The following is a 25545-nucleotide window of genomic DNA, read 5'->3' as shown; positions in this document are numbered from 1 at the left end:
ATGGCTTCCACTCGATCAGGTGGTGGAGAAATTCCATTTTCTGAAATCTGATGACCAAGAAAAACGCAAGACTTTTCAGCGAAGTAACACTTTTTTTGGGATTGACTTTTAACCCTGCTGCCACATCTTCAACATCGTTCATGTGTTGTTCCATATTTGGTGAGCTGATAAGGACATCGTCAATGTAACAAAAGCAATATCTAAAAGTGATTCCTCTCAAGACTTTATCCACTAGCAGCTGAAAACTACTTGGAGCCGTGCTCAAACCAATAGGTAATCTTTGAAATTTGAATGTTCCATAACAGGTGTTAAAAGCAGTCAAACCCGTACTATTGTTGTGATGTTCCCCCTCGTGGTCTGTGAATGTCTGTATGGAGAGGTAAATGACATCCAATATTCTTACTCTTAAAATCATCAACAAAATCGTTGAGCTTCAGAGCTTCGAATTCCTGTTGGTGTCTTGTGATTACTGCAGATGGTGCTAGAGGAATCTTTTAGAATAACAAACAATATATTTTTTAATACATTCTTTTTCGGCATAGCCGTATAATATTCTTTTGGCCAAAGATATGACGCGACAGGGGGCGTTACTGGCCAAGATAAAGTATGTGATTGTTCAATGTAGAGGTAAATGCAAAATGCATGCATGCAGTTAAAAACGAAACGAAAGTTAAGATTAAATGCAAGCTGAATAAGTGGATGTATCTTTTCAAATGACATATTAATAAAATTACATTCCTGATTCAAATGCAGTCGTATTATCACCGAAATGATTTAAAACTATTCTAAATTTTTCATCCGTGCTGAAACGCTATAAGTTCATTAATTTATTTCACCAGCAGTTTTACATTTTAACCACCAGCATTAAAACTATAACGTTTATCTTTTAAAAAGATATTTCTTGTTTTATGTAATAAGAAACAAGCATTATACGTTGTTGAGGTACAGTCGAACTACCAAGATTTACAAGATGTACAATCCTTTTATTAGCACTCAGACAGACTATTATAAGCGAACAGAGGTCAACAAAAATCACAACAGCATAATACAATATATAATTTTGTACTGAATATCAAGCCACATATTCCTCATACATTTCGACAAAGTTTGAAGTAAATTAGTACCGGTATATAGTATATGGTAATATTCGTAATAAACAAAGTTTAAGTAAAATTCGGTTCAACCCTAACCCTAACCTTACGCTAACGCTAACGCTAACCCTAACCCTAACCCTAACGCTAGGGAAAATCACGAATATTTCATTTTTTTAACGATATCCCTTGTTTGTATGGTTCTGTATATGTTTGCACTATTTGAAAACCCGTCAGAAGCATGAAAACACCACAAAATATCAAAAATACCGAGAAAAAAACACGTTTACTCGAAAAAAAAATTTTTCTCCGAATATTTTCATTTTTTTCAGGACATTTCGAGGTTTCGGGAGTTTCTGCATATGTTTTCGCTGTACAAAATAATACACAATGATACACCTTCCTATCTTACTGAGATTGTAAACGTTTTTGAAATTAATATTGATGAACAGAACTACCCTTTAAGAACCATCAGGGCTTTCAACCCACCACTATGTCACTCTGAAAATTATTTTCATAGTTTTTTTCCCTCCATGGTACGATAGTTTAATGACCTTGATTTTGATACATTTAATGCACCAGCCATTACAAAATTTCGAAACTTGATATCATCGGGTAATGATATAAGAAATACTACTTCCTCAATCTTTAAATATAAAGGAAATAGAAATGAAAACATACTTTTGTGGCAATTGAGAAATGTAGCAAGCCAATTAAATTATGATCTTTATAAAGACCACCTGATAGAATCGCCTGTTTGTAGTTGTGGATATGGACTTGAAATTTCATATCATTTTTTCTTTTTAAGCCCTAATTATATTGTGCATAGAGATACTCTAATAAATTATTTACATAAGCAGGAATATTTTCATATTAACATACTCTTAAATGGCTCTAACATTTACAGTGATGATATAAACACTCATATCTTTGATTATGTAATTAGCTATATTAAAAACACAAATAGACTATTACTTTAGTCATTAAGTCAAACGTCGGGGTCTGATTCAAGTCTTTAGTACTGGAAGTCTATTATATGTCTATTAGTTGGTCCTAAGGGTAAAGGTCAGCCTAAACCAGTGTAACTTAGGATTTAGTGGTTCATTAGTACATATTTATATATATATATTTTCGATCAAATTTTTGATCAAATTAAGATCTTAGTAAAAATTTATTTGTCACTTATCCATGTATATAGTTGATGAGATATTATGAACATCTAAACATTTTGTTCATGTCTGTGCAGTTTTGCGCAAGAATCTGTGTAGGTGACCCTGTTTGGATGAGTAATACTAAACCATTTAATACTCTGAGTTTATAATTATCGTAATTATTCTAAGTTGGAAAGAAAAAGTCAAAAACACATATATGTGTATAGTGTCTGCCTGGGTTGGGGGCAGGTGTGTATTCAGCCATGAGTGGATGACTACTGGGTGTAAGCACTTCATAGACATTTTTGTAGGAAACTCTTGGTTTGACTAGGCACCTGCCTTCCATCCAGGCAGATACTATGCAATATCAAACATATCTATAAATTCTAATCATAACAGGAATGGAAAACCCACTGCTTATATACATCGAGAATTTGAATTTCTTTCCCATGTACATATACATGTATAACATGTGCGAGTGTGTGTGTGTGCGTATGTGTGTGTGTGCAATACTATATATTACTCTACATTGTATGCTATTAATACCGGATGGTTTTTATTTTGTTAATATTATTATAATACGGAGAGAGCTTAAAATAGACTTAAGCCTGGTGTTCAATCCTATTGTTTTTTTAAACAATAAAATTTGTTGAAATGAAATAAGGGGCCAACCTGCGAAACCGCTCCCATTGCTGTCGAGAGATTGCATCAGCAATTGAGTTTAGCTTACCCGAAATATGAACAGCCCTAAACTGAATGTTGTGCAATATACACCCAAGAACAAATGGCCGTCAGGTTCAATGACTCTACATGACTAAGATATTTTTTTCTGTTAAAAATGGACACTGGCCCTTCATTATCAGTGTACAATACATTTTGTTTTGTTCTGCAGCTTGGAATGGACGGACAGATTCAATGGCTCTACTTGACGAAGATGTTTTCCTGTTAAAATTTGACACTGGCCCCTCATTATCAGTGTACAATGCATTGTGTTTTCTTCTTCAGCTTGGAACCCAAGACAAAAGATGCCAAGACAATCGGAACTAGTTCGATGAATGTCATGTCTCTAATCATAACGTTCTCCATCCAAGCCTCAGGCCAAGAGAAGTATGCTCAGCTACAATGAAGGAAAGCACCCCTAACTTTTATGCTATCCCCCATCAGCAAGGAGCTGCACTGTCTATCCAATGTCTCTCAAGGAATCTACAATAACCACTAAAGAGTTGTAGAAAATCAAACCACATCTTGATCTGACACCGCCTCCCAATTTTCATCATCCTCTAAAGCAACGTAATTTCTGTGATACCAAAACAAACACACATCACAACATATACAGTCATCTGAGTCTTTGTAAAGTGTAGCACATATCCCGCATGTGATCTCTTTTTTGCCGATAAGTTTGGACTACTTTCCATGTCGTTACGTGTTCCCTTTCTTCCTTTACCCTTTTCGTTTCCTATATTTCCAGTGACTTGCGACTTACCACATGGGTTTTTTTCTAGATTTCCTAGGAACATATGATATATGTGTACTTGGTTAATTGAAAATTAGTTTTTTTATCGGATAAGTCTTTACATTGCTTTTCCAACACTTTTGTTCTCAACGCTTTCCATTTCTCCCTTTGACTATCATTATATAGTTCTTTCCAAATCGTGCAATGATATTGAAAGAAAGAAATTGATTATTGTTTTTCAGAAACAATACAAGATCAACACCCTGTACGCTGTTTGACGAATAATGGTCTAATGTGGTAGATCTTTCCTCGTTTCCTCTACTCTGGTCCGCATGTGGCAGATCAATAACAAAATGTCTCTGTTAATATCATATATCCTGAAGAAGTTTGTTCTGCACGAAATAGAAAACGTTCCTGTTGTGTAGTAACAGATGCTGATATGGCATGAGTCTCCCGATCTTCATTTCTAGAATTTCAAAGAAGGTGTTGCGTCGTGGACATTGGTCAGCCCCTCAAAGATGTTTTGTTTTATTGCAGTTTCCTCCAGATATTGAATATGTTTTACCTCTCCTTCCATTCCAGGAGTAAATAGGCAATTCCGTAGTTCTCTTAATTTTGATCTGAAATCCATTCATCGAGGACATATATATTTCAGTTTATTTGTCTTTTGCAGCACAGCCCCTTCTTCTGGGGTGGTCATAAAGTCTTCTCTGCAAGTAGGATTGGGATTGTCGTTCTGTTTCCTCAGAATAGCTATGTGTCGCCATTACATTTACCGTGTGCATGCAGTTTTTACTACTGAAATCTAATTCGTTATTGAAGTCAGAATCAGTCTGAAAATATCATGTCATTTCCTCATCTGTTTAAGGCCAACATTTCATACAGGATATAACACAGCATTGAAGATCTTCCTTGATTTCGCCAAGACACGAAGACTCACAGGACTCACGCAATATGTTGTCTGTGCCGAGCCGCTTGGTACCTCTTAGCCACACGCACATTATGGACTGAGTCGTATTTTGTGAAATTACACTTTCACCATCACAGGCCACAAGAGCCATATGTGTAACCCCGAAGTGTTTCTGAGCAAGGAATTTATTCCGGTAATGAGTGTCACCTTCATCCTTTGCTGTTAAAACAGAAGCTGGCCAGGTAACTGGTATAATTATACTAATATTTCTGTACAATGTTGCTGGGATGGGTCGTGATAAACTCTCCATCAATGAAATAGTTTCTGTTCTGAGGTCTCCTGTCTCTAACTCGTTTACTGATTTGGTCAGAGTGTCTTCACATTGTCGATACACTTCTAGAGGTTTCAGTATATTGGGGAATACAGATGAAACAGTTTCAAAACAGCAATCAACAAAAATTGCCATAAACCTCATTTTTTATTGAGGGTTGCTGGTAAACATTACCACTTGAATTCCTCCGGAATATGTGTTTGATGTATCACGGACATTACGTCAAATGAACTCGACCTCTTACAAAATTATTTTTCTAACCATCGACACTTCATCAATGATCAGAACATCAGTTTTTATTTTTATTTTTTTTCCTCAAACCGCTCATTGTGTATAATTAGATAATGTAAAGCTTGATTGCTTTGACGGAAATCCTCTTATCTTACTAATCTATGCAGTGTCATCGAACTCATAGTATGTATTGCATACAGGCTCTTCCAGTGTAACAGGTAAGAGTCACCTTTCTACCGCCTGATTTCAGCGAATCAACACTCTTCGTCATGGTATATGGCTTACCTATGCCACCCTCTCCTATTGAAATCAATTTGTGGCCATCACAGATACGATTTTGCACTTGCAAATGTTTAGAATTAATTTTCCAATATAAAAACAATCGCTTGTAAACACTTTTGATATCACCCGTAGCTTACCTTGAGTTTAAGTTGTGCCCATACTGCTCTCGGAACGCCTCCTAAAAAATGCTCCGGCTGTCAGTTTCGATGTTTAGAAAGCCTCGCTAACTTCTGTTCAAGCTAACAGCTACATGAATTGTACGAGGCGGAGGGAAACGATTAGATGGTAATACAACTTTTTAACGGATTTATGGGAGATTATATAGTGATTTTGTCGTGACGAAGATTGGTATCCGATTACGGTTACGGATGGATATTTTCTAATGACAATACTTCTGTCAGCCGTATCATAGCGTTTGAATCGAGGGACCCCACTCATTCAAAGATGGCGACTGTCATCCCTTCCATTATTTTTATACATCGATAACAGAATTTTGGTCGTTTACTGATGTCATATGTTACTTAAATCGCCGAAACCGAGCCCCTGTGCTACAGGGAGGTCCAATGAGGGTAGACTTTCATGAAATATCTTTTTTTCAGAACTTGTTGAGAGGACCATACAGGTGGTTAGAGGGACTGTAAAGCTCCCCGACATAACGGATATATACCAGAAAGTCAGCTTTACTGGATATCGGTAGGAACGTACAGAACTTTTGTCACAAATAGGACGTACAGGTTTATTAACAATGGCTGCCCAGGCGTCAAAACATAACAGCCGATTTCCTGAGTAGGTGTACCGACTCTGGCGTTTGGTGGACACAGCAATGGGTTTTTTGAAAAATGTGAAGGAATCTTGGGCTCCAGATTTTTATAGATACAACATTAAGAAGATTCATCAAGGTTACACTCTATTAACTATATAAAACAATCAAACATGTGTCGTAATTGGCAATGAATGTTTGTGGCTCCAGAGTATTTTGTGAGTCCAGTATATATTCATGAGAGCTTCATAAATGAAACAGTTTCAAGCATTCTCAGTAAAAATTCAATCCGAAAGCAATATCTATTGTATGGCAGTTTCTACCATTATTGATATGCTCTTCTTTCACGGATCACAATTTACACTTAAAATCCATGTAGAATAAACTAATTATATTTCATGTGGGCTTCTTGACCCCATGAATCTTTGCTTAATAATCAAACTGTATATTTGCCGGTATCACGAGTTAAATGTGTACCCCACTTATTGACACATTGAGATAACTCGCTCGAACTCCCTATCCTTTGCACCTGTTGACGAATCCTCTCAGATTTGAAGTGCTTTTAACATTCCCCTGATGCGACATGCTCACATATTAAACATATTATCAGATGTGTTTATCAGTTCTGTATTTGTGTACTCGAGTACAAGGATTGAGGAGGCGTTGTCTGTATAGGTGTTGACGCTCGATACAATAAAATCTATATTAACGAGAATATTTCCATCATTTCCCTTTTTGTTGTTTATACCTAGTCAATAATAACTAGTCAATAATAAACTTATCGATCACGCGCTCCTTTTAACGTGTCTCCGTGATTGTGTTTGTAAATGTTTCAGTTCAGGGTCATCTAAACAGCTAATCCAGTCAAAACAGTGATATTTTACAAGCCTATAAATTGTAACTATAGTGCAATTAAACAGAAATAACTTTTCGTATATATCATGGTGAACCGTTGGACTTGTTGTTGACATGTCTATTGTTAAGCTATTTGTAAATTTCAACAAAACATGCAAAATGCATGTTTCAGAGGGACATAATTAGCTCATTTGTATCATATATATTGCACAAACTAGCATTGTCGTTTTGCACACAAATTTGACTTTAAAATGTCCTTGCTGAGTATGATCGGATGTCTTAAAAGTATGATAAAGGAACATTTTTATCAATTGAAATACTTCTCTTTATGTCATATTTGTGTAATATCATTTAAAGTCATCATTAGCATTTCAAGGTCAAAACAAAACCAGCGTTAATACGTACATAAAGTAGAATCTGGTCAAACAAAAACTATAGACACTTGTGAGCATGACAGCTGGGCTATTTTGCAGGTTTGGTCTTTTGAGTGACAAACAATTATTCCAAACTACATCTTACCACAAAGTAGCTCTATAGAAGAAACTAATAGCATCTACAGCAAATTATTGGCAATTGTAAGAAACAACATGTCCAAACAAACATTTGGGTATAAATATATTACTATTTCTGTGTATATCTTTATATATATATTTGTGTTTGAAAATCAACACATTCTGCTATATAGATGACCCCTAAGGATCCGTAACATTCTATCAGGCTTGGGAGTCAGTATCTCTACCCTCTTGGGCTTAATGTTGATCCCCCAAATGTTGACAACGTGTTGATAAACCGAAGGGTCTGTGGCTGGTTTAGTTAATCAACTCGTCGATTCCCTTTACTATAAGTATATATGTATTCGTTGACAACATACAATGTTATCATCTCCGATGACCTCATTCTAAATAGTCCAGACGTATCCGTCATTCACATGACCAGGCAGATAAACCGGTGACAGGTACATCTACCTGTATCAAACATCTAATTGTACATTGGACGGGGCGTTTCACCTGATGTGAGCTAACCGAATTATTAGAAGAAAGAAATACAATAATTATTTGATTGTAGATATTCTTGGACAAGATAACCCTTATATATGTGTAATTATGTTTGACAGTATTAATGCATGTACGGAAACAACGAACAGTCAAATATGGCTGATATAATACTAACTATATCCATATTTATATCCCTAGTTTTCTTGTCCCTTAACATCCGAATGTTCGGTTATAGTCTCCTAACATCAATGTGTATCGTACTACATCGCCAGGGCATCGATCTTCCATGTGGTTGTAGTAGTACCTAAATCTCTTGTTGTATGGTTGTAGTAGTACCAAAATCTCTTGTTGTATGGTTGTAGTAGTACCTAAATCTCTTGTTGTATGGTTGTAGTAGTACCTAAATCTCTTGTTGTGTGGTTGTAGTAATCCCCGCAACTTGTATGGTTGAATAAATCCACAAACTGTATGGTTGTAGCAATCATCAGTCCCTTGTTGTATAGTTGTATAAATCCCCAGCCCCTTGTTGGATGGTTGTATCAATCTTCCTTCTCTTACTGTATGGATGTAGTAATTAATCAGTCCCTTGTTGTATAGTTGAAGTAATACCTAAATCCCTTGCTGTATGGTTGTAGTAATCGCAAACCCCTTACTATATAGTTGTAGTAATCCCCAGCCCCTTGTTGGATGGGTATATGACTGTAATGGTATCCAAATCCCTAGCTTTGTAGTTGTAACCCCTCGCCCGAGGAGTTATCCCAAACGTTATGTTGTAAGCAATTGCGATCCCTTAGTATGGTCATTTGTACAATACCCCTTGGTGTGTGTGCCGGTCTGGGTATCAGTCCCCTACCCCTGGGTGTGTGTGCCGGTCTGGGCATCAGTCCCCTACCCCTGTGTGTGTGTGTGTGCCGGTCTGGGTATCAGTCCCCTACCCCTGGGTGTGTGTGCCGGTCTGGGTATCAGTCCCCTACCCCTGGGTGTGGGTGTGTCGGTCTGGATATCAGTCCCCTACCCCTGGGTGTGTGTGCCGGTCTGGGTATCAGTTCCCTACCCCTGGGTGTGTGTGCCGGTCTGGGTATCAGACCCCTACCCCTGTTTGTGTGTGCCGGTCTGGGTATCAGACCCATACCCCCGGGTGTGTGTGCCGGTCTGGGTATCAGACCCCTACCCCTGGGTGTGTTTGTGTTGGTATGGGTATCAGTCCCCTACCCCTGGGTGTGTGTGCCGGTCTGGGTATCAATCCCCTACCCCTGGGTGTGGGTGTGACGGTCTGGGTATCAGTTCCCTACCCTGGGTATTTGTGCCGGTCTGGGTATCAGTCCCCTACCCCTGGGTGTGTGTGCCGGCCGGGGTATCAGACCCCTACCCCTGGGTGTGTGTGTCGGTCTGGGTATCAGACCCCTACCCCTGGGTGTGTGTGTGTGCCGGTCTGGGTATCAGTTCCCTACCCTGGGTATGTGTGCCGGTCTGGGTATCAGACCCCTACCCCTGGGTGTGTGTGTCGGTCTGGGTATCAGACCCCTACCCCTGGGTGTGTGTGTGTGTGCCGGTCTGGGTATCAGTCCCCTACCCCTCGGTGTGTGTTTCGGCCGTGGTATCAGTCCCCTACCCCTTGGTGTGTGTGCCGGTCTGGGTATCAGTTCCCTACCCCTGGGTGTGTGTGCCGGTCTGGGTATCAGTTCCCTACCCCGGGTATGTGTGCCGGTCTGGGTATCAGACCCCTACCCCTGGGTGTGTGTGTCGGTCTGGGTATCAGACCCCTACCCCTGGGTGTGTGTGTGTGCCGGTCTGGGTATCAGTCCCCTACCCCTCGGTGTGTGTGTCGGCCGTGGTATCAGTCCCCTACCCCTTGGTGTGTGTGCCGGTCTGGGTATCAGTTCCCTACCCCTGGGTGTGTGTGCCGCTCTGGGTATCAGTTCCCTACCCCGGGTATGTGTGCCGGTCTGGGTATCAATCCCCTACCCCTGGGTGTGTGTGCCGGTCTGGGTATCAGTCCCCTACCCCTGGGTGTGTGTGCCGGTCTGGATTCAGACCCCTACCCCTGGGTGTGTGTGCCGGTCTGGGTATCAGACCCCTACCCCTGGTTGTGTGTGTACCGGTCTGGGTATCAGTCCCCTACCCCTGGGTGTGTGTGCCGGCTGGGATATCATTCCCCTACCCCTGGGTGTGTGTGTGCCGGTTTGGGTATCAGTCCCCTACCCCTGTGTGTGTGTGCCAGCCGGGGTGTCAGTCCCCTACCCCTTGGTTTGTGTGCCGGTCTGGGTATAAGTCCCCTAACCCTGGGTGTGGGTGTGCCGGTCGGGGTATCAGTTCCCTACCCTGGGTATGTGTGTCGGTCTGGGTATCAGTCCCCTACCCTTGGGTGTGTGTGCCGGCCTGGGTATCAGTCCCCTACCCCTGGGTGTGTGTGCCGGTCTGGGTATCAGACCCCTACCCCTATGTGTGTGTGTGGCGGTCTGGGTATCAGTCCCCTACCCCCGGGTGTGTGTGCCGGCCGGGATATCAGTCCCCTACCCTGGTGTGTGTGTGTGCCGGCCTGGGTATCAGTCCCCTACCCCTGGGTGTGTGTGCCGGCCGGGGTATCAGTCCCCTACCCCGTGTTGTGTGTGCCAGCTGGGGTACAAGTCCCCTACCCCAGGGTGTGACTGCCAGCCGGGGTATCAGTCCCCTACCCCTGGGTGTGTGCGTACCGGTCGGGGTATCAGTCCGCTACCCCGGGATGTGTGCCGGCCAGAGTATCAGTCCCCTACCTCTGGTTGTGTGTGCCGGCCGGGGTATCAGTCCCCTACCCCTGGGTGTGTGCGCCGGCCGGGGTATCAGTCCCCTACCCCTGGGTGTGTGTGCCGGTCTGGGTATCAGACCCCTACCCCTAGGTGTGTGTGTGTCGGTCTGGGTATCAGTCCCCTACCCCTGGGTGTGTGTGCCGGCCGGGATATCAGTCCCCTACCTCTGGGTGTATGTGTGCCGGTCTGGGTATCAGTCCCCTACCCCTGTGTGTGTGTGCCAGCCGGGGTATCAGTCTCCTACCCCTGGGTGTGTGTGCCGGTCTGGGTATCAGACCCCTACCCCTGTGTGTGTGTGTGTGGCGGTCTGGGTATCAGTCCCCAACCCCCGGGTGTGTGTGCCGGCCGGGATATCAGTCCCCTACCCTGGGGTGTGTGTGTGCCGGCCGGGGTATCAGTCCCCTACCCCTGGGTGTGTATGCCGGCCGGGGTATCAGTCCCCTACCCCTTGGTGTGTGTGCCAGCTGGGGTACAAGTCCCCTACCCCAGGGTGTGAGTGCCAGCCGGGGTATCAGTCCCCTACCCCTGGGTGTGTGCGTACCGGTCGGGGTATCAGTCCCCTACCCCGGGATGTGTGTGCCGGCCGGAGTATCAGTCCCCTACCTCTGGGTGTGTGTGTGCCGGCCGGGGTATCAGTCCCCTACCCCTGGGTGTGTGCGCCGGTCGGGGTATCAGTCCCCTACCCCTGGGTGTGTGTGCCGGTCTGGGTATCAGACCCCTACCCCTGGGTGTGTGTGCCGGTCTGGGTATCAGACCCCTACCCCTGGGTGTGTGTGCCGGCCGGGATATCAGTCCCCTACCCTGGTGTGTGTGTGTGTGCCGCCCGGGGTATCAGTCCCCTACCCCTGGGTGTGTGTGCCGGCCGGGGTATCAGTCCCCTACCCCTTGGTGTGTGTGCGTACCGGTCGGGGTATCAGTCCGCTACCCCGGGATGTGTGCCGGCCAGAGTATCAGTCCCCTACCTCTGGGTGTGTGTGCCGGCCGGGGTATCAGTCCCCTACCCCTTGGTGTGTGTGCGTACCGGTCGGGGTATCAGTCCGCTACCCCGGGATGTGTGCCGGCCAGAGTATCAGTCCCCTACATCTGGGTGTGTGTGTGCCGGCCGGGGTATCAGTCCCCTACCCCTGGGTGTGTGCGCCGGCCGGGGTATCAGTCCCCTACCCCTGGGTGTGTGTGCCGGTCTGGGTATCAGACCCCTACCCCTGGGTGTGTGTGTGTCGGTCTGGGTATCAGTACCCTACCCCTGGGTGTGTGTGCCGGCCGGGATATCAGTCCCCTACCTCTGGGTGTATGTGTGCCGGTCTGGGTATCAGTCCCCTACCCCTGTGTGTGTGTGCCAGCCGGGGTATCAGTCCCCTACCCCTGGGTGTGTGTGCCGGTCTGGGTATCAGACCCCTACCCCTGTGTGTGTGTGTGGCGGTCTGGGTATCAGTACCCTACCCCCGGGTGTGTGTGCCGGCCGGGATATCAGTCCCCTACCCTGGGGGGTGTGTGCCGGCCGGGGTATCAGTCCCCTACCCTTGGGTGTGTGTGCCGGCCGGGGTATCAGTCCCCTACCCCTTGGTGTGTGTGCCAGCTGGGGTACAAGTCCCCTACCCCAGGGTGTGAGTGCCAGCCGGGGTATCAGTCCCCTACCCCTGGGTGTGTGCGTACCGGTCGGGGTATCAGTCCCCTACCCCGGGATGTGTGTGCCGGCCGGAGTATCAGTCCCCTACCTCTGGGTGTGTGTGTGCCGGCCGGGGTATCAGTCCCCTACCCCTGGGTGTGTGTGCCGGTCTGGGTATCAGACCCCTACCCCTGGGTGTTGTGTGCCGGTCTGGGTATCAGACCCCTACCCCCTGGGTGTGTGTGTGTCGGTCTGGTATCAGTCCCCTACCCCTAGGTGTGTGTGCCGGCCGGGATATCAGTCCCCTACCTCTGGGTGTATGTGTGCCGGTCTGGGTATCAGTCCCCTACCCCTGTGTGTGTGTGTGCCAGCCTGGGTATCAGTCCCCTACCCCTGGGTGTGTGTGCCAGTCTGGGTATCAGTCCCCTACCCCTGGGTGTGGGTGTGTCGGTCTGGGTATCAGTCCCCTACCCCTGGGTGTGTGTGCCGGTCTGCGTATCAGTTCCCTACCCTGGGTATGTGTGCCGGTCTGGGTATCAGTCCCCTACCCCAGGGTGTGTGTGCCGGCCGGGGTATCAGTCTCCTACCCCTGGGTGTGTGTGCCGGTCTGGGTATCAGACCCCTACCCCGGGTGTGTGTGCCGGTCTGGGTATCAGACCCCTACCCCGGGTGTGTGTGTCGGTCTGGGTATCAGACCCCTACCCCTGGGTGGGTGTGCCGGTCTGCGTATCAGTCTCCTACCCTGGGTGTGTCAGCCGGCCGTGGTATCAGTCCCCTACCCCTGGGTGTGTGTGCCGGTCTGGGTATCAGACCCCTACCCCTGGGTGTGTGTGTGTCGGTCTGGGTATCAGACCCCTACCCCTGGGTGTGTGTGTGCCGGTCTGGGTATCAGTCCCCTACCCCTGGGTGTGTGTGCCGGCCGGGATATCAGACCCCTACCCCTGGGTGTGTGTGTGCCGGTCTGGGTATCAGTCCCCTACCCCTGGGTGTGTGTGCCGGCCGGGATATCAGTCCCCTACCCCTGGGTGTGTGTGTGCCGGTCTGGGTATCAGTCCCCTACCCCTGGGTGTGTGTGCCAGTCTGGGTATCAGTCCCCTACCCCTGGGTGTGGGTGTGTCGGTCTGGGTATCAGTCCCCTACCCCTGGGTGTGTGTGCCGGTCTGCGTATCAGTTCCCTACCCTGGGTATGTGTGCCGGTCTGGGTATCAGTCCCCTACCCCAGGGTGTGTGTGCCGGCCGGGGTATCAGTCTCCTACCCCTGGGTGTGTGTGCCGGTCTGGGTATCAGACCCCTACCCCGGGTGTGTGTGCCGGTCTGGGTATCAGACCCCTACCCCGGGTGTGTGTGTCGGTCTGGGTATCAGACCCCTACCCCTGGGTGTGTGTGTGCCGGTCTGGGTATCAGTCCCCTACCCCTGGGTGTGTGTGCCGGCCGGGATATCAGACCCCTACCCCTGGGTGTGTGTGTGCCGGTCTGGGTATCAGTCCCCTACCCCTGGGTGTGTGTGCCGGCCGGGATATCAGTCCCCTACCCCTGGGTGTGTGTGTGCCGGTCTGGGTATCAGTCCCCTACCCCTGTATGTGTTTGTGTACCAGCCGGCCGGGATATCAGTCCCCTACCCCTGGGTGTGTGTGCCGGCCGGACTGTCAGTCCCCTACCCCTGGGTGTGTGTGATACTATAATGGGAAGAGGGGGCATGGGGGAGTTAAACCCGATGGTTATCTGGTTAAAAACTAACAAGAGGGGAGCGATTACCCCGTCCTCCCCCCCCCCCCCCCCCCCCCCCCCTCACACTGAATGTCTTATTCTCGGCTATAACTGGAAGGGACTATAATACCCTTACGCATGACTGTATGACTTTACCACTTTAGCCAGGTTCAATGTATGTAATAGTATCACTAAACCCGTGTCCGCTGTCCTTGATCTCCTTCCTCGCTCTTGTTAAGTATACTTTGATGTATACGTATACGATAATGTTTTATCGTTTGCCTCATTTAAGGTAGTGTGACAAAATATATCCCATCAAACAACAGAAGATTACATAAGTACTTCACATGACCATGTAGATAAAAGTGTATATATACCGGTATCAAACCTCTAATTATACATTAGACGGGGCGTTTTACCTACCTGAGAAGTTCACCATAATCTACCTCTACAGATCAACACACGAAGACTTCAGTTTAGCGTCATACAAGACAGGTAGGATTTTTGAAGATAATTTATAGAAGCCATTGGCTGGTACATCATTGTTGCAAGTTGGTTGTATAATTCCCTTCTATACTTTCGTTTTTCCCTTCTACATTTTCCTTCCACTTAAGAGAAGCCATTGACTGGTTACTTACCTTGAAGTTTTCAGTCTTTTTCTTTGAGGTAGTAGCTGTTCTGGTGTTAAAGTGTGTAAGTTGTCATTTTGTGGTGCTGTAAATAATTATGGTTGCTAGTTGGTTTATATTGCCAATGATTGATTTTTAAATAAATGAAGGACCTGTATCTAATTATATATTCCAAGCACGGTACTATCAAGTATAGTTAAGAACTTGTAGGGAAAATTCAGACCAATACAACAATATGGTAGGTTTCGTACCTCTTTAAAAATGATTTCCCTCGTGTTAACGTTTAAATCCTTTCCTGTTATATTACATCGGCTAATTTCTATTTCTGCTGGATTACTTAAATCGTGAGCTTTTGCGCTTTTGCATAAATATCACATTTAATTCAAATCACATTGTATATACGTTTTAAACACTGCATTTTAATGTTAAGATAATTACGCGACCAAAATATACCAATACAGCATAATCTAACCAATTGCACGAATGAAGTATCGACTCGTGTACCGTGTTTGTACGGCTCATTCCCCGAACACCAACTCTGGTAAAGACAAAGGAAGGTGTTTATGTAGGAAGTTCTGTGAAGTTTGTTATAGTCTGTTTCAATACGGAATACTAACACAGGTAAAAAACAGGGTCAACTCAGTTATATGAATCAGATAGCGTTTTCACTGTCATATTTCTCCTACATTTAGACAAAGTTTGTATTATACACTGCATATTCTTTCAATACAATAACTATACTGTAGTACTTATGATAACAAGTAAGTTTTAAAACATATCATTTCCATATTTTTACAAAATACATATTCTATAAACTGATGTTTGAAGTTCACATATTTTTTTTCTAATGTCTTTCTAGTAATTCCTATTTACTGTTTTACTATATACATCCACATGTATCAAACGTTCATTGTTCATTAATTGGGTTTTTACCAGCTGTCAGGTTGATTGTTTTACGATATATATACATCCACCTGTGTGAAACGTTTATTGTTCATTAATTGGGTTTTTACCTGACAGGTTGACAAAAGACCAGCTGTGAGATTTACTACCAAATCAGCCTGCAGATCAACATACAGACTAGCCAAATTAACACTCTATAAAACAGGTTTGTTTACGTATTTCATATTTGTAAATTGTCAACAGAACATTAATCATGCTTTATCTTCCAATAATACAGCCAGGTTGGTTCTTATTGTATAAATTAAGGTTTTATCAAAATAAAATAAGAAAACAAAAATCCTTCAATTTCCGCTAATGTAATTTGGAATTTGAATTGTTTCAACAATCAGCTAAAAATAGTAAAGCTAGAACATTAGATTCGTCCTAATTTCTAAGATTAAACAATTAGGTCTAGTTTAACAAATCTCAACGTATAATATGGAAAAGAAAGTCAACATAGCGCCCCCCCCCCCCCCCCCCCCCCCCCCCCCCCCCCCCCTGCATAATCAGCTACCAATTAGCGACCTTGTCTATATATATAGCTAACCACTTTTTCTAATTCGTTATGCCATAACTTGCTCAATACTTGGCAAATTACTTCTTAAGAACACACATTGGAAAGATGTAATATCATGCAGATTAACACCGCATCGGGCAAAAAAAAAAAAAAAAAATAAATAAATAAATAGATAAATGATCAAATAAATATAAAATGTAAAAATCATTCTTCCGTTATTCCTTCTAAAGTTAAAATGTATTTCCATTGACAGTAAATTACATATAATATATATATCGACTGCGGTTTTGGAATTCGTGCGAGGTCCCTGTGTACGCACATTCCGAATTAAACACTTGCGCCTTCATTGCTAATGCCCCGGAACTTTCTTGCCAGGGACAAATTCATGTAACACCTACAAATAACCCGGGTAACTCTGTCTTTCTAAATGATGTTGTCGTCTGCTAGCCTAAAGGCCTAACCATCTGAATCCAGATCAAAGGCAACCGATATTGAAGCTAAAAGTGAGGAATACAGTGTTAGTAAAGTATACAAAAAGGTTCTGATGAAAAACGTTTCAGCATAGTAAAGGTAAATCGCAGACAAACTTCCGAAATTTCTTAATTCAATGAAGAAAATTCGAATTAAAGTCTGTCAATCCACACGATTCTTAAAGGCTCACGGCAGATCAGCATACCAAATTATAGAAGGCTCGTGGCATATCAAATTATCATTGAAGGCTCGTGGCATATCAAATAATTGAATGACGGTATAGGTATTGGTATTTGTATGACGTTGTCCGTCCGTCCGTCCGTCCGTCCGTTCGTCCGTCCTGCCGGCCATTTCTTTGTCCATTGTCACCTTTTTTCTCGTAAATCTCATACATTATACAACCGGTCCATTTGATACTTGGTAGACTTTAATGATATAAAGATGTGATTCATTCAGCAGTAATTTGTGTGTTCCGAAGATCCCATCCTATATATTTCAATCGATCTTGGCAGACTTTATAATCGTAACATGTTGTGTTTCTCTGAGCGACACTTTGATTCGTCATTTTTAAGTATTCTAATCTTCTTGGTGTCGTTTGTAAGTCCTCTCCCTCAGTTTTTCAACAAATTTCTTTCGAGTTTTTTTCCCTGCTTACTAACTGTGACATGAAATTGTACTTTTCCGCCCTCTGGCCGAGTGGTTAAGGTGTCCCGACACTTTATCACTAGCCCTCCACCTCTGGGTTGCGAGTTCGAAACTTAAGTGGGACAGTAACCAGGTACTGACCGTAGGCCGATGGTTCTTATCCGGGTACTCAGGATTTCCTCCACCTACAAAACCTGACACGTCCTTAAATGACCCTGGCTGTTATTAGGACTTTAAATAAAAACAAACAAACAGACAAATTTTTGGTAACATTTTGAATTAAATCGGACAATAAATATTTCATTTCTATTTCTGTATTCATTTATAAACAATAATCTACATGTATTATCTTTGGCATTCGATGGACGTTGATAATACCGCCATGTGGTACTCTTGTTTTATAATGAGTTAGATAAGTATAACACGGGTATACCTTTATCCCGTTATGCGGTACACTTTAACCCTGTACCAACCAACAGAACTAGCTTATTATGATCTAGTCCCATATAAGTCAAAGTTTATTCTTCTGTCACAGTGAGGACGCCGACTGTTGACCTGGGCCTGGAATTGTGACAGTGATTTCGAGCGAAAACATCCTTAGTTGACTAATCGGTGAGTACAAAATTGTGAAGGACTTAATGTGATTTGAATTCTTAATTTACTCCATTCTTCTCGTAACGAATGAGAAACAGTCCGTCGTTTTAATACGCATTCCAACAGTATCCACCTCTACTGGTAAGTCGTTGAACAATTTCGTAGCTAGACTGTAACCCTTGGAATCACAGTCTATATCCCAATCAATTACTTCCCAATGTACTCCCTCTTTACCAGGTACCATCGACCCCTCCCTATCAAAGGTTAACAAATGATATCAGTCCAAAATTGCAATACTGCTAAGGAACGCGCAGGGACTTGAATATATGATACATTGTAAATGGACAGTGGGTTTGAAAATTCTTGCTTTATGATATCCTGTGTCAGGAAGAGATGTTTATCAACAATATTTCGACACTCTCGCCATACTTAGGAATATGTTGCGGACCATGACTGTCTGATGAGAAGGGAAGTAACTCGTACGAAAATATTAAGTATCATTAAGTCGATCACAACATCTAGGGGGGAATTCCTGGCAATCCATGAAAGTTGATTGTTGCGATTGATCATTAGGGTTGTTCGTATTAGTCACCCCAACCTCTACACAATTGTAACCCGAGTGTGTGAAACATTTTTTACGTAAATGTTGAATATTATAGGAAGTTAAGATATCTGTAAAAAAAAAAAAAAAAAATCACGATCTTACAAAGTTTCCGTAAGGTTTTACATTACACGGAGCTCTGAACTACAACCAGGTGTTAATTAGTGGCCTTGATTTCTATGATCAATTTTTTTCAACATTTGAAAATTATTCAAATTATTCAAATTGTCATATGTCTGTCGTCCGCCCGTAAACAATTCTGGTTATCGCTATTCTTGAGATGTATTGAAGGGCCAGTTCTTTTTCTAAAACAAAACATATATGTTTTCATTGGTCTTTAGTTGTGCCCAATTATATTTTTGAGTTTGATCAGGAAAACAAAATGGCCGAAATGCGGCCGTCTTTCATCTTTACCGTAGGAATTAGTTATCGCTAATTCTTAGGGATACATCTTAAACTCCACATGTACATTACCCTTGATCCGTAGTCATGTACATCTAGGCTCGGGAAACAAAATGGTTTACAGGTGGCCATCTTGAAATTGTGTTACGTTATTTCGTAAAAATTCCTGGAGAATATTTCCCAAATTTCATTTGTCTTTACGCTTGGTCCTAGTTGTTACGCTTGGTCCCTAGTTGTTAAACTTGGTCCCTAGTTGTTATACTTGGTCCCTAGTTGTTACGCTTGGTCCCTAGTTGTTACACTTGGTCCCTAGTTGTTACGCTTGGTCCCTAGTTGTTACACTTAGGCCCTAGTTGTTACGCATGGTCCCTAGTTGTTACACTTGGTCCCTAGTTGTTACGCTTGGTCCCTAGTTGTTACACTTGGTCCCTAGTTGTTATGATTGGTCCCTAGTTGTTACACTTGGTCCCTAGTTGTTACGCTTGGTCCCTAGTTGTTACGCTTGGTCCCTAGTTGTTACACTTTGTCCCTGGTTGTTATGCTTGGTCCCTAGTTGTTACACTTGGTCCCTAGTTGTTACGCTTGGTCCCTAGTTGTTACACTTGGTCCCTAGTTGTTACACTTGGTCCCAAGTTGTTACGCTTGGTTCCTAGTTGTTACACTTGGTCCCTAGTTGTTATACTTGGTCCCTAGTTGTTACACTTGGTCCCTAGTTGTTACACTTGGTCCCTAGTTGTTACGCTTGGTCCCTAGTTGTTATAATTGGTCCCTAGTTGTTACACTTGGTCCCTAGTTGTTACACTTGGTCCCTAGTTGTTATACTTGGTCCATAGATGTTATACATGGTCCCTAGTTGTTATACTTGGTCCCTGGTTGTTACGCTTGGTTCCTAGTTGTTACACTTGGTCCCTAGTTGTTATACTTGGTCCCTAGTTGTTATACTTGGTCCCTGGTTGTTACGCTTGGTTCCTAGTTGTTACACTTGGTCCCTTGTTGTTACGCTTGGTCCCTGGTTGTTACGCTTGGTCCCTGGTTGTTACGCTTGGTTCCTAGTTGTTACACTTGGTCCCTAGTTGTTATACTTGGTCCCTGGCTGTTACACTTGGTCCCTAGTTGTTATACTTGGTCCCTGGTTGTTACGCTTGGTCCCTGGTTGTTACGCATGGTCCCTAGTTGTTACGCTTGGTCCCTGGTTGTTACACTTGGTCCCTAGTTGTTATACTTGGTCCCTAGTTGTTATACTTGGTCTCTGGTTGCTACGCTTGGTTCCTAGTTGTTACACTTGGTCCCTGGTTGTTACGCTTGGTTCCTAGTTGTTACACTTGGTCCCTAGTTGTTATACTTGGTCCCTAGTTGTTACGCTTGGTCCCTAGTTGTTACACTTGGTCCCTGGTTGTTACGCTTGGTCCCTAGTTGTTACGCTTGGTCCATAGTTGTTATGCTTGGTCCCTAGTTGTTGCGATTGGTTCCTAGTTGTTACACTTAGTCCCTAGTTGTTATACTTGGTCCCTGGCTGTTACACTTGGTCCCTAGTTGTTATATTTGGTCCCTGGTTGTTACGCTTGTTTCCTAGTTGTTACACTTGGTCCCTTGTTGTTACGCTTGGTCCCTAGTAGTTACGCTTTGTTCCTAGTTGTTACACTTGGTCCCTAGTTGTTATATTTGGTCCCTAGTTGTTATACTTGGTCCATAGATGTTATACGTGGTCCCTAGTTGTTACACTTGATCCCTAGTTGTTACGATTGGTCCCTAGTTGTTGTACTTGGTCCCTAGTTGTTACACTTGGTTAGTTGTTACACTTGGTCCCTTGTTGTTATACTTGGTCCCTAGTTGTTATACTTGGTCCCTGGTTGTTACACTTGGTTAGTTGCTACACTTGGTCCCTTGTTGTTATACTTGGTCCCTAGTTGTTATACTTGGTCCCTGGTTGTTACGCTTGGTTCCTAGTTGTTACACTTGGTCCCTAGTTGTTATACTTGGTCCCTAGTTGTTATACTTGGTCCCTGGTTGCTACGCTTGGTTCCTAGTTGTTACACTTGGTCCCTTGTTGTTACGCTTGGTCCCTGGTTGTTACGCTTGGTTCCTAGTTGTTACACTTGGTCCCTAGTTGTTATACTTGGTCCATAGATGTTATACGTGGTCCCTAGTTGTTACACTTGGTCCCTAGTTGTTACACTTGGTTAGTTGTTACACTTGGTCCATTGTTGTTATACTTGGTCCCTAGTTGTTATACTTGGTCCCTGGTTGTTACGCTTGGTTCCTAGTTGTTACACTTGGTCCCTAGTTGTTATACTTGGTCCCTAGTTGTTATACTTGGTCCCTGGTTGTTACGCTTGGTTCCTAGTTGTTACACTTGGTCCCTAGTTGTTATACTTGGTCCCTAGTTGTTATACTTGGTCCCTGGTTGTTACGCTTGGTTCCTAGTTGTTACACTTGGTCCCTGGTTGTTACGCTTGGTTCCTAGTTGTTACACTTGGTCCCTAGTTGTTATACTTGGTCCCTAGTTGTTACACTTGGTCCCTAGTTGTTACGCTTGGTTCCTAGTTGTTACACTTGGTCCCTAGTTGTTATACTTGGTCCCTAGTTGTTACACTTGGTCCCTAGTTGTTAGGCTTGGTCCCTAGTTGTTACACTTGATCCCTAGTTGTTACGCTTGGTCCCTGGTTGTTACGCATGGTCCCTAGTTGTGCCCACTCAAATTTAAGTCTGACCATGGACCGACAGGTACCCATCTTGGATTTTGTCAGCTGAAGTTTAATCGTTATTTCTCACAATTTGTTTCTTTTATCTTTCATACATTTCATATTGTCAAATGATAAAAAGAGGAAGATGAAAACTAGAATAACGGACTTAAAATCTACATTCAGAACACATAAAGATAATTCGATGGTAGAAGGAAAGATCCGTCTGGGAACTCATGTTTTAATATTTCATAAAAAATTGATACATTTTCGAGCATCTACATCAATGTTTCCCACTTGTATTGTTGCCTTTTAGACGAAAAATATGTTAATTGTTCTACTTTTATCTCAACCAGGCAGTAGTACCCCCAAAGTCTCTCGGAGGACATCATTCTTCCAACCAGGGAACGTAGCACATCAAATTGCTGTCAACAACTGGAATTTTACTAGTTCGTGAGTATAGTGTCATACTTTAAAAATTGTAGTAGCTGGTGGCTAGCTCACTGTCATATTCAAACCACTTACGTTATTTAAGATCTTCACCAAAGACACAACCATAGCTAAACTTGAGGGTCAGTGATCTCGACTGGTATGTTATTAATTTGACGTATAGTATACATACACCAGAATTATGTTGTACGTACAACTCATAACGTTGTATATATATATGTTCTGACCGTCCTCTCTTTACCTCTAATTAGACGGTAACTTCTATTCGTATGTATATACAATTGGAGAAAGTTAACTTTGGTTAATCTTGTATGTGAGAAGAATTTTATTATCATACGGATAACGATTCGGGATTTTTTATATGTATAAAATCTATCTATAACAATAAAGCTGCTTGTTATTAATTCTGTCATTTCTTTGTTATACAGAAAAAAAACAAGAGATCTACCAGAGCCCCGCATTCCATCTTGTCACATCAAATCACCATTCTAATATACACACACATATATATACACATATATATATATATCATGGCTTCTGGAAACGCCGTCCCCCGGGCACAGCTTCATATTAGGGCTAAGGGAAATACTAAGTGTAAAGATCACAAAGACAATGACGTGATTTTTGTATGTCAAAATTGTAAAACGCTTATTTGCCCGACTTGCTCAATTTCCACACATATATCACATATCAAAAGTTTTGTTGAAATTTCAAAAATCTATAAAGAAAACCAACGTGTTATTCAAAATTTTTTAAATGAAACCGACAACGTTAATATTCCGAAATTGAAGCAGGAAATAATTTCATCGCGAACAAAAATGACTTCATGTAAACCTAATTACGAAAATCTTCGCAAAAAAATTATTGACGATAATAACCAGTGTAAATTAGAACTGGACAAGATCACCGACGATTACATCAAACTTTGTGACAAGATGGAGGTGGCGGCCATGGACCTAATTCAGACCCACATCACAAACCTGGAGGAGAGGTTGGGTACTCTCAAGCAACTCTCATCTGAGTATAAACAGACTCTCCAGACAGGAACCGCTGTACTCGTGTACGACTCGGTATCAGAAATCCGGGAAATGGATCCAGAAATCCCACCAACACCTAACATAGACATGGCCGAGTTTACTCCGGGTATGGACAGACTAAGTCACTTGAAACAGGCCCTCGGGAACCTCAAACTTCCTACTGACCATCTCCAGGTAGGATCGGCAACTAGTGGTCACTCCGACCAACGTCCAGTAGTCCGACCAAAACAGTCTAAAGAGGTTGATCAAGCGTCCACTGGAGAAGTCCGGTACAAACTTCGTGACCGTCCAACCGTCATGTCCCAGTTCCCATACCCGGGTAACATCACGTCGATCTGCCCTACATCTGATGGACGTGTGTGGCTGTGTGAGCGGTACACCAACACAGTAAATCTCATCGACAACCAAGGTCAGGTCATACAGACGATACGACACAGCAGTGACATACAGGACATCAGTCTGGACCCCACCACAGGTCGTCTGTGGTTCTGTTGTTTTGGTGATAAAACTATCTGTGAAGTATCTACACAATCTACACCAGTCACACGATTCACTACAGAGGATTACCCAGTCAGACTGTGTGTGACCAGGGAGGGTCGGGTAGTGGTGGGTACACGGGGTATAGGACAGGGGTACAAGGTGGGGGTGTATACAGTGGACGGTCAGGTGTTACATACAGCCATTGTGGAGGGGGAAGTAGAGTCAATATCACAATGTGGTGTTACAGGTAATATAGCTGTAGTAGTGAATTATAAACATATCATTGTGTACAACTCAACACTCCAGTCTCTGGTAAACTACAAGGGGGAGGGGATACAGGCCCGGGGGGAGGGGATGCAGGTGCGGGGGTCGATCACACCAGACAGGTTTGGTCCTCTTACAGTTGTATATGACAGTAAGGGTAATATTGTTATTGCTGACCAGACAAGGAAAACAATAGAACTGATAAGTGGAGCAGGGAAGTACATAAAAACACTTCACACAAACAAAGTATACCAGTGGGTAGTAGGTATACAGAAGGGTGATGTGTTGTGGTCATACTTAGTGTTAGATACAGGAGGGTGGGGACTCAAACTCCTCAAGTATTATAGAGACTGAGTGACTCAACCTTGAGTGAGGATACAGACAGTTTATATCAGTGGACTTAAACAACATTAACTTTACATTGTTATATCATCATACATTTCTCAACATGCATGTACACATTACAAACGGCATGTAATTAATCTTATTTATCGTTAATTTACTGTCCGTATAATTTAGTAAACCTGTCCCTGTGATACATGTTTCTCAAAACGAAGAATGCGTTTACCCTTTAATGTACGGTAAATATAATTTATAAACATGTTCCTGTGATACATTTCAACTACTGTTTCTCGACATATATAATGTGTTTACCGTTAAATGTACTGCAAATATAATGTTATCAATATATTAAGACCGCGGTATTAGAACCACGTCACTGTGATACATTTCAACTACTGTAATGAACTCTGAAATCAACGTCCCTGCATGTTTTATGTGTATAACCTGACTCCCCCTTTCTCCTCAAGTGGTTTTTCCCATTCGAATTTAATTGACCCAGAGAGATATATTTTTTAAGTTAACATACAAAGGTCACGTGACGTCATCAGTAGTATCACCAGTTCCACTCTATGTAACGTGTAGTGTCTTTACGGTGTTTATGTAATAAATATTTCTTGAATTGATACCGAATAGTTGTTTTTATATTATATCAGTTAATTTTCAGAAAACTCAGCGAGGGTTGACAGCATATGATGTATATGAAATACAGGAATTCGGTAGCCTGAATGACAGTTTATTAGATACAGGAATTTGGTAACCCGAGTTGACAGTATATGAGATACAGGAATTCGGTAACCCGAGTTGACAGTATATGATATACAGGAATTCGGTAGTCCTAGTTGACAGTATATGAGATACAGGAATTCGGTAACCCGAGTTGACAGTATATGAGATACAGGAATTCGGTAACCCGAGTTGACAGTATATGAGATACAGGAATTCGGTAACCCGAGTTGACAGTATATGATATACAGGAATTCGGTAGCCTTAGTTGACAGTATATGAGATACAGTAATTCGGTAACCCGAGTTGACAGTATATGATATACAGGAATTCGGTAGCCTTAGTTGACAGTATATGAGATACAGGAATTCGGTAGTCCGAGTTGACAGTATATGAGATACAGGAATTCGGTAGTCCGAGTTGACAGTATATTAGATACAGGAATTCGGTAGCCTTAGTTGACAGTATATGAGATACAGGAATTCGTTAGTCCGAGTTGACAGTATATGAGATACAGGAATTCGGTAGCCTTAGTTGACAGTATATCAGATACAGGAATTCGGTAGTCCGAGTTGACAGTATATGAGATACAGGAATTCGGTAGTCCGA

The 25545-nt window shown here is 43.1% G+C and overlaps 1 protein-coding gene across 1 annotated transcript; it reads left to right on the top strand.

Moving 5' to 3' along the window:
• The first annotated feature begins 14535 nt into the window (after window positions 1-14535).
• On the top strand, window positions 14536-24838 carry LOC117333629. Its single transcript, XM_033893027.1, has 5 exons — window positions 14536-14653; window positions 15808-15895; window positions 17898-17974; window positions 21997-22093; window positions 22519-24838. Exon 5 carries the CDS (start codon window positions 22621-22623, stop codon window positions 24223-24225), a length of 1605 nt encoding a protein of 534 aa, XP_033748918.1. The 5' UTR covers window positions 14536-14653; window positions 15808-15895; window positions 17898-17974; window positions 21997-22093; window positions 22519-22620; the 3' UTR covers window positions 24226-24838.
• The last annotated feature ends 707 nt before the right edge of the window (window positions 24839-25545 follow it).

The sequence above is a fragment of the Pecten maximus genome, chromosome 8, assembly GCF_902652985.1.
Source record: "Pecten maximus chromosome 8, xPecMax1.1, whole genome shotgun sequence".
In the NCBI taxonomy this organism is placed as follows: Eukaryota; Metazoa; Mollusca; class Bivalvia; order Pectinida; family Pectinidae; genus Pecten; species Pecten maximus.
The sequence above is the reverse complement of the archived record's forward strand: the minus strand, read 5'-3'. Positions and strand labels throughout refer to the sequence as shown.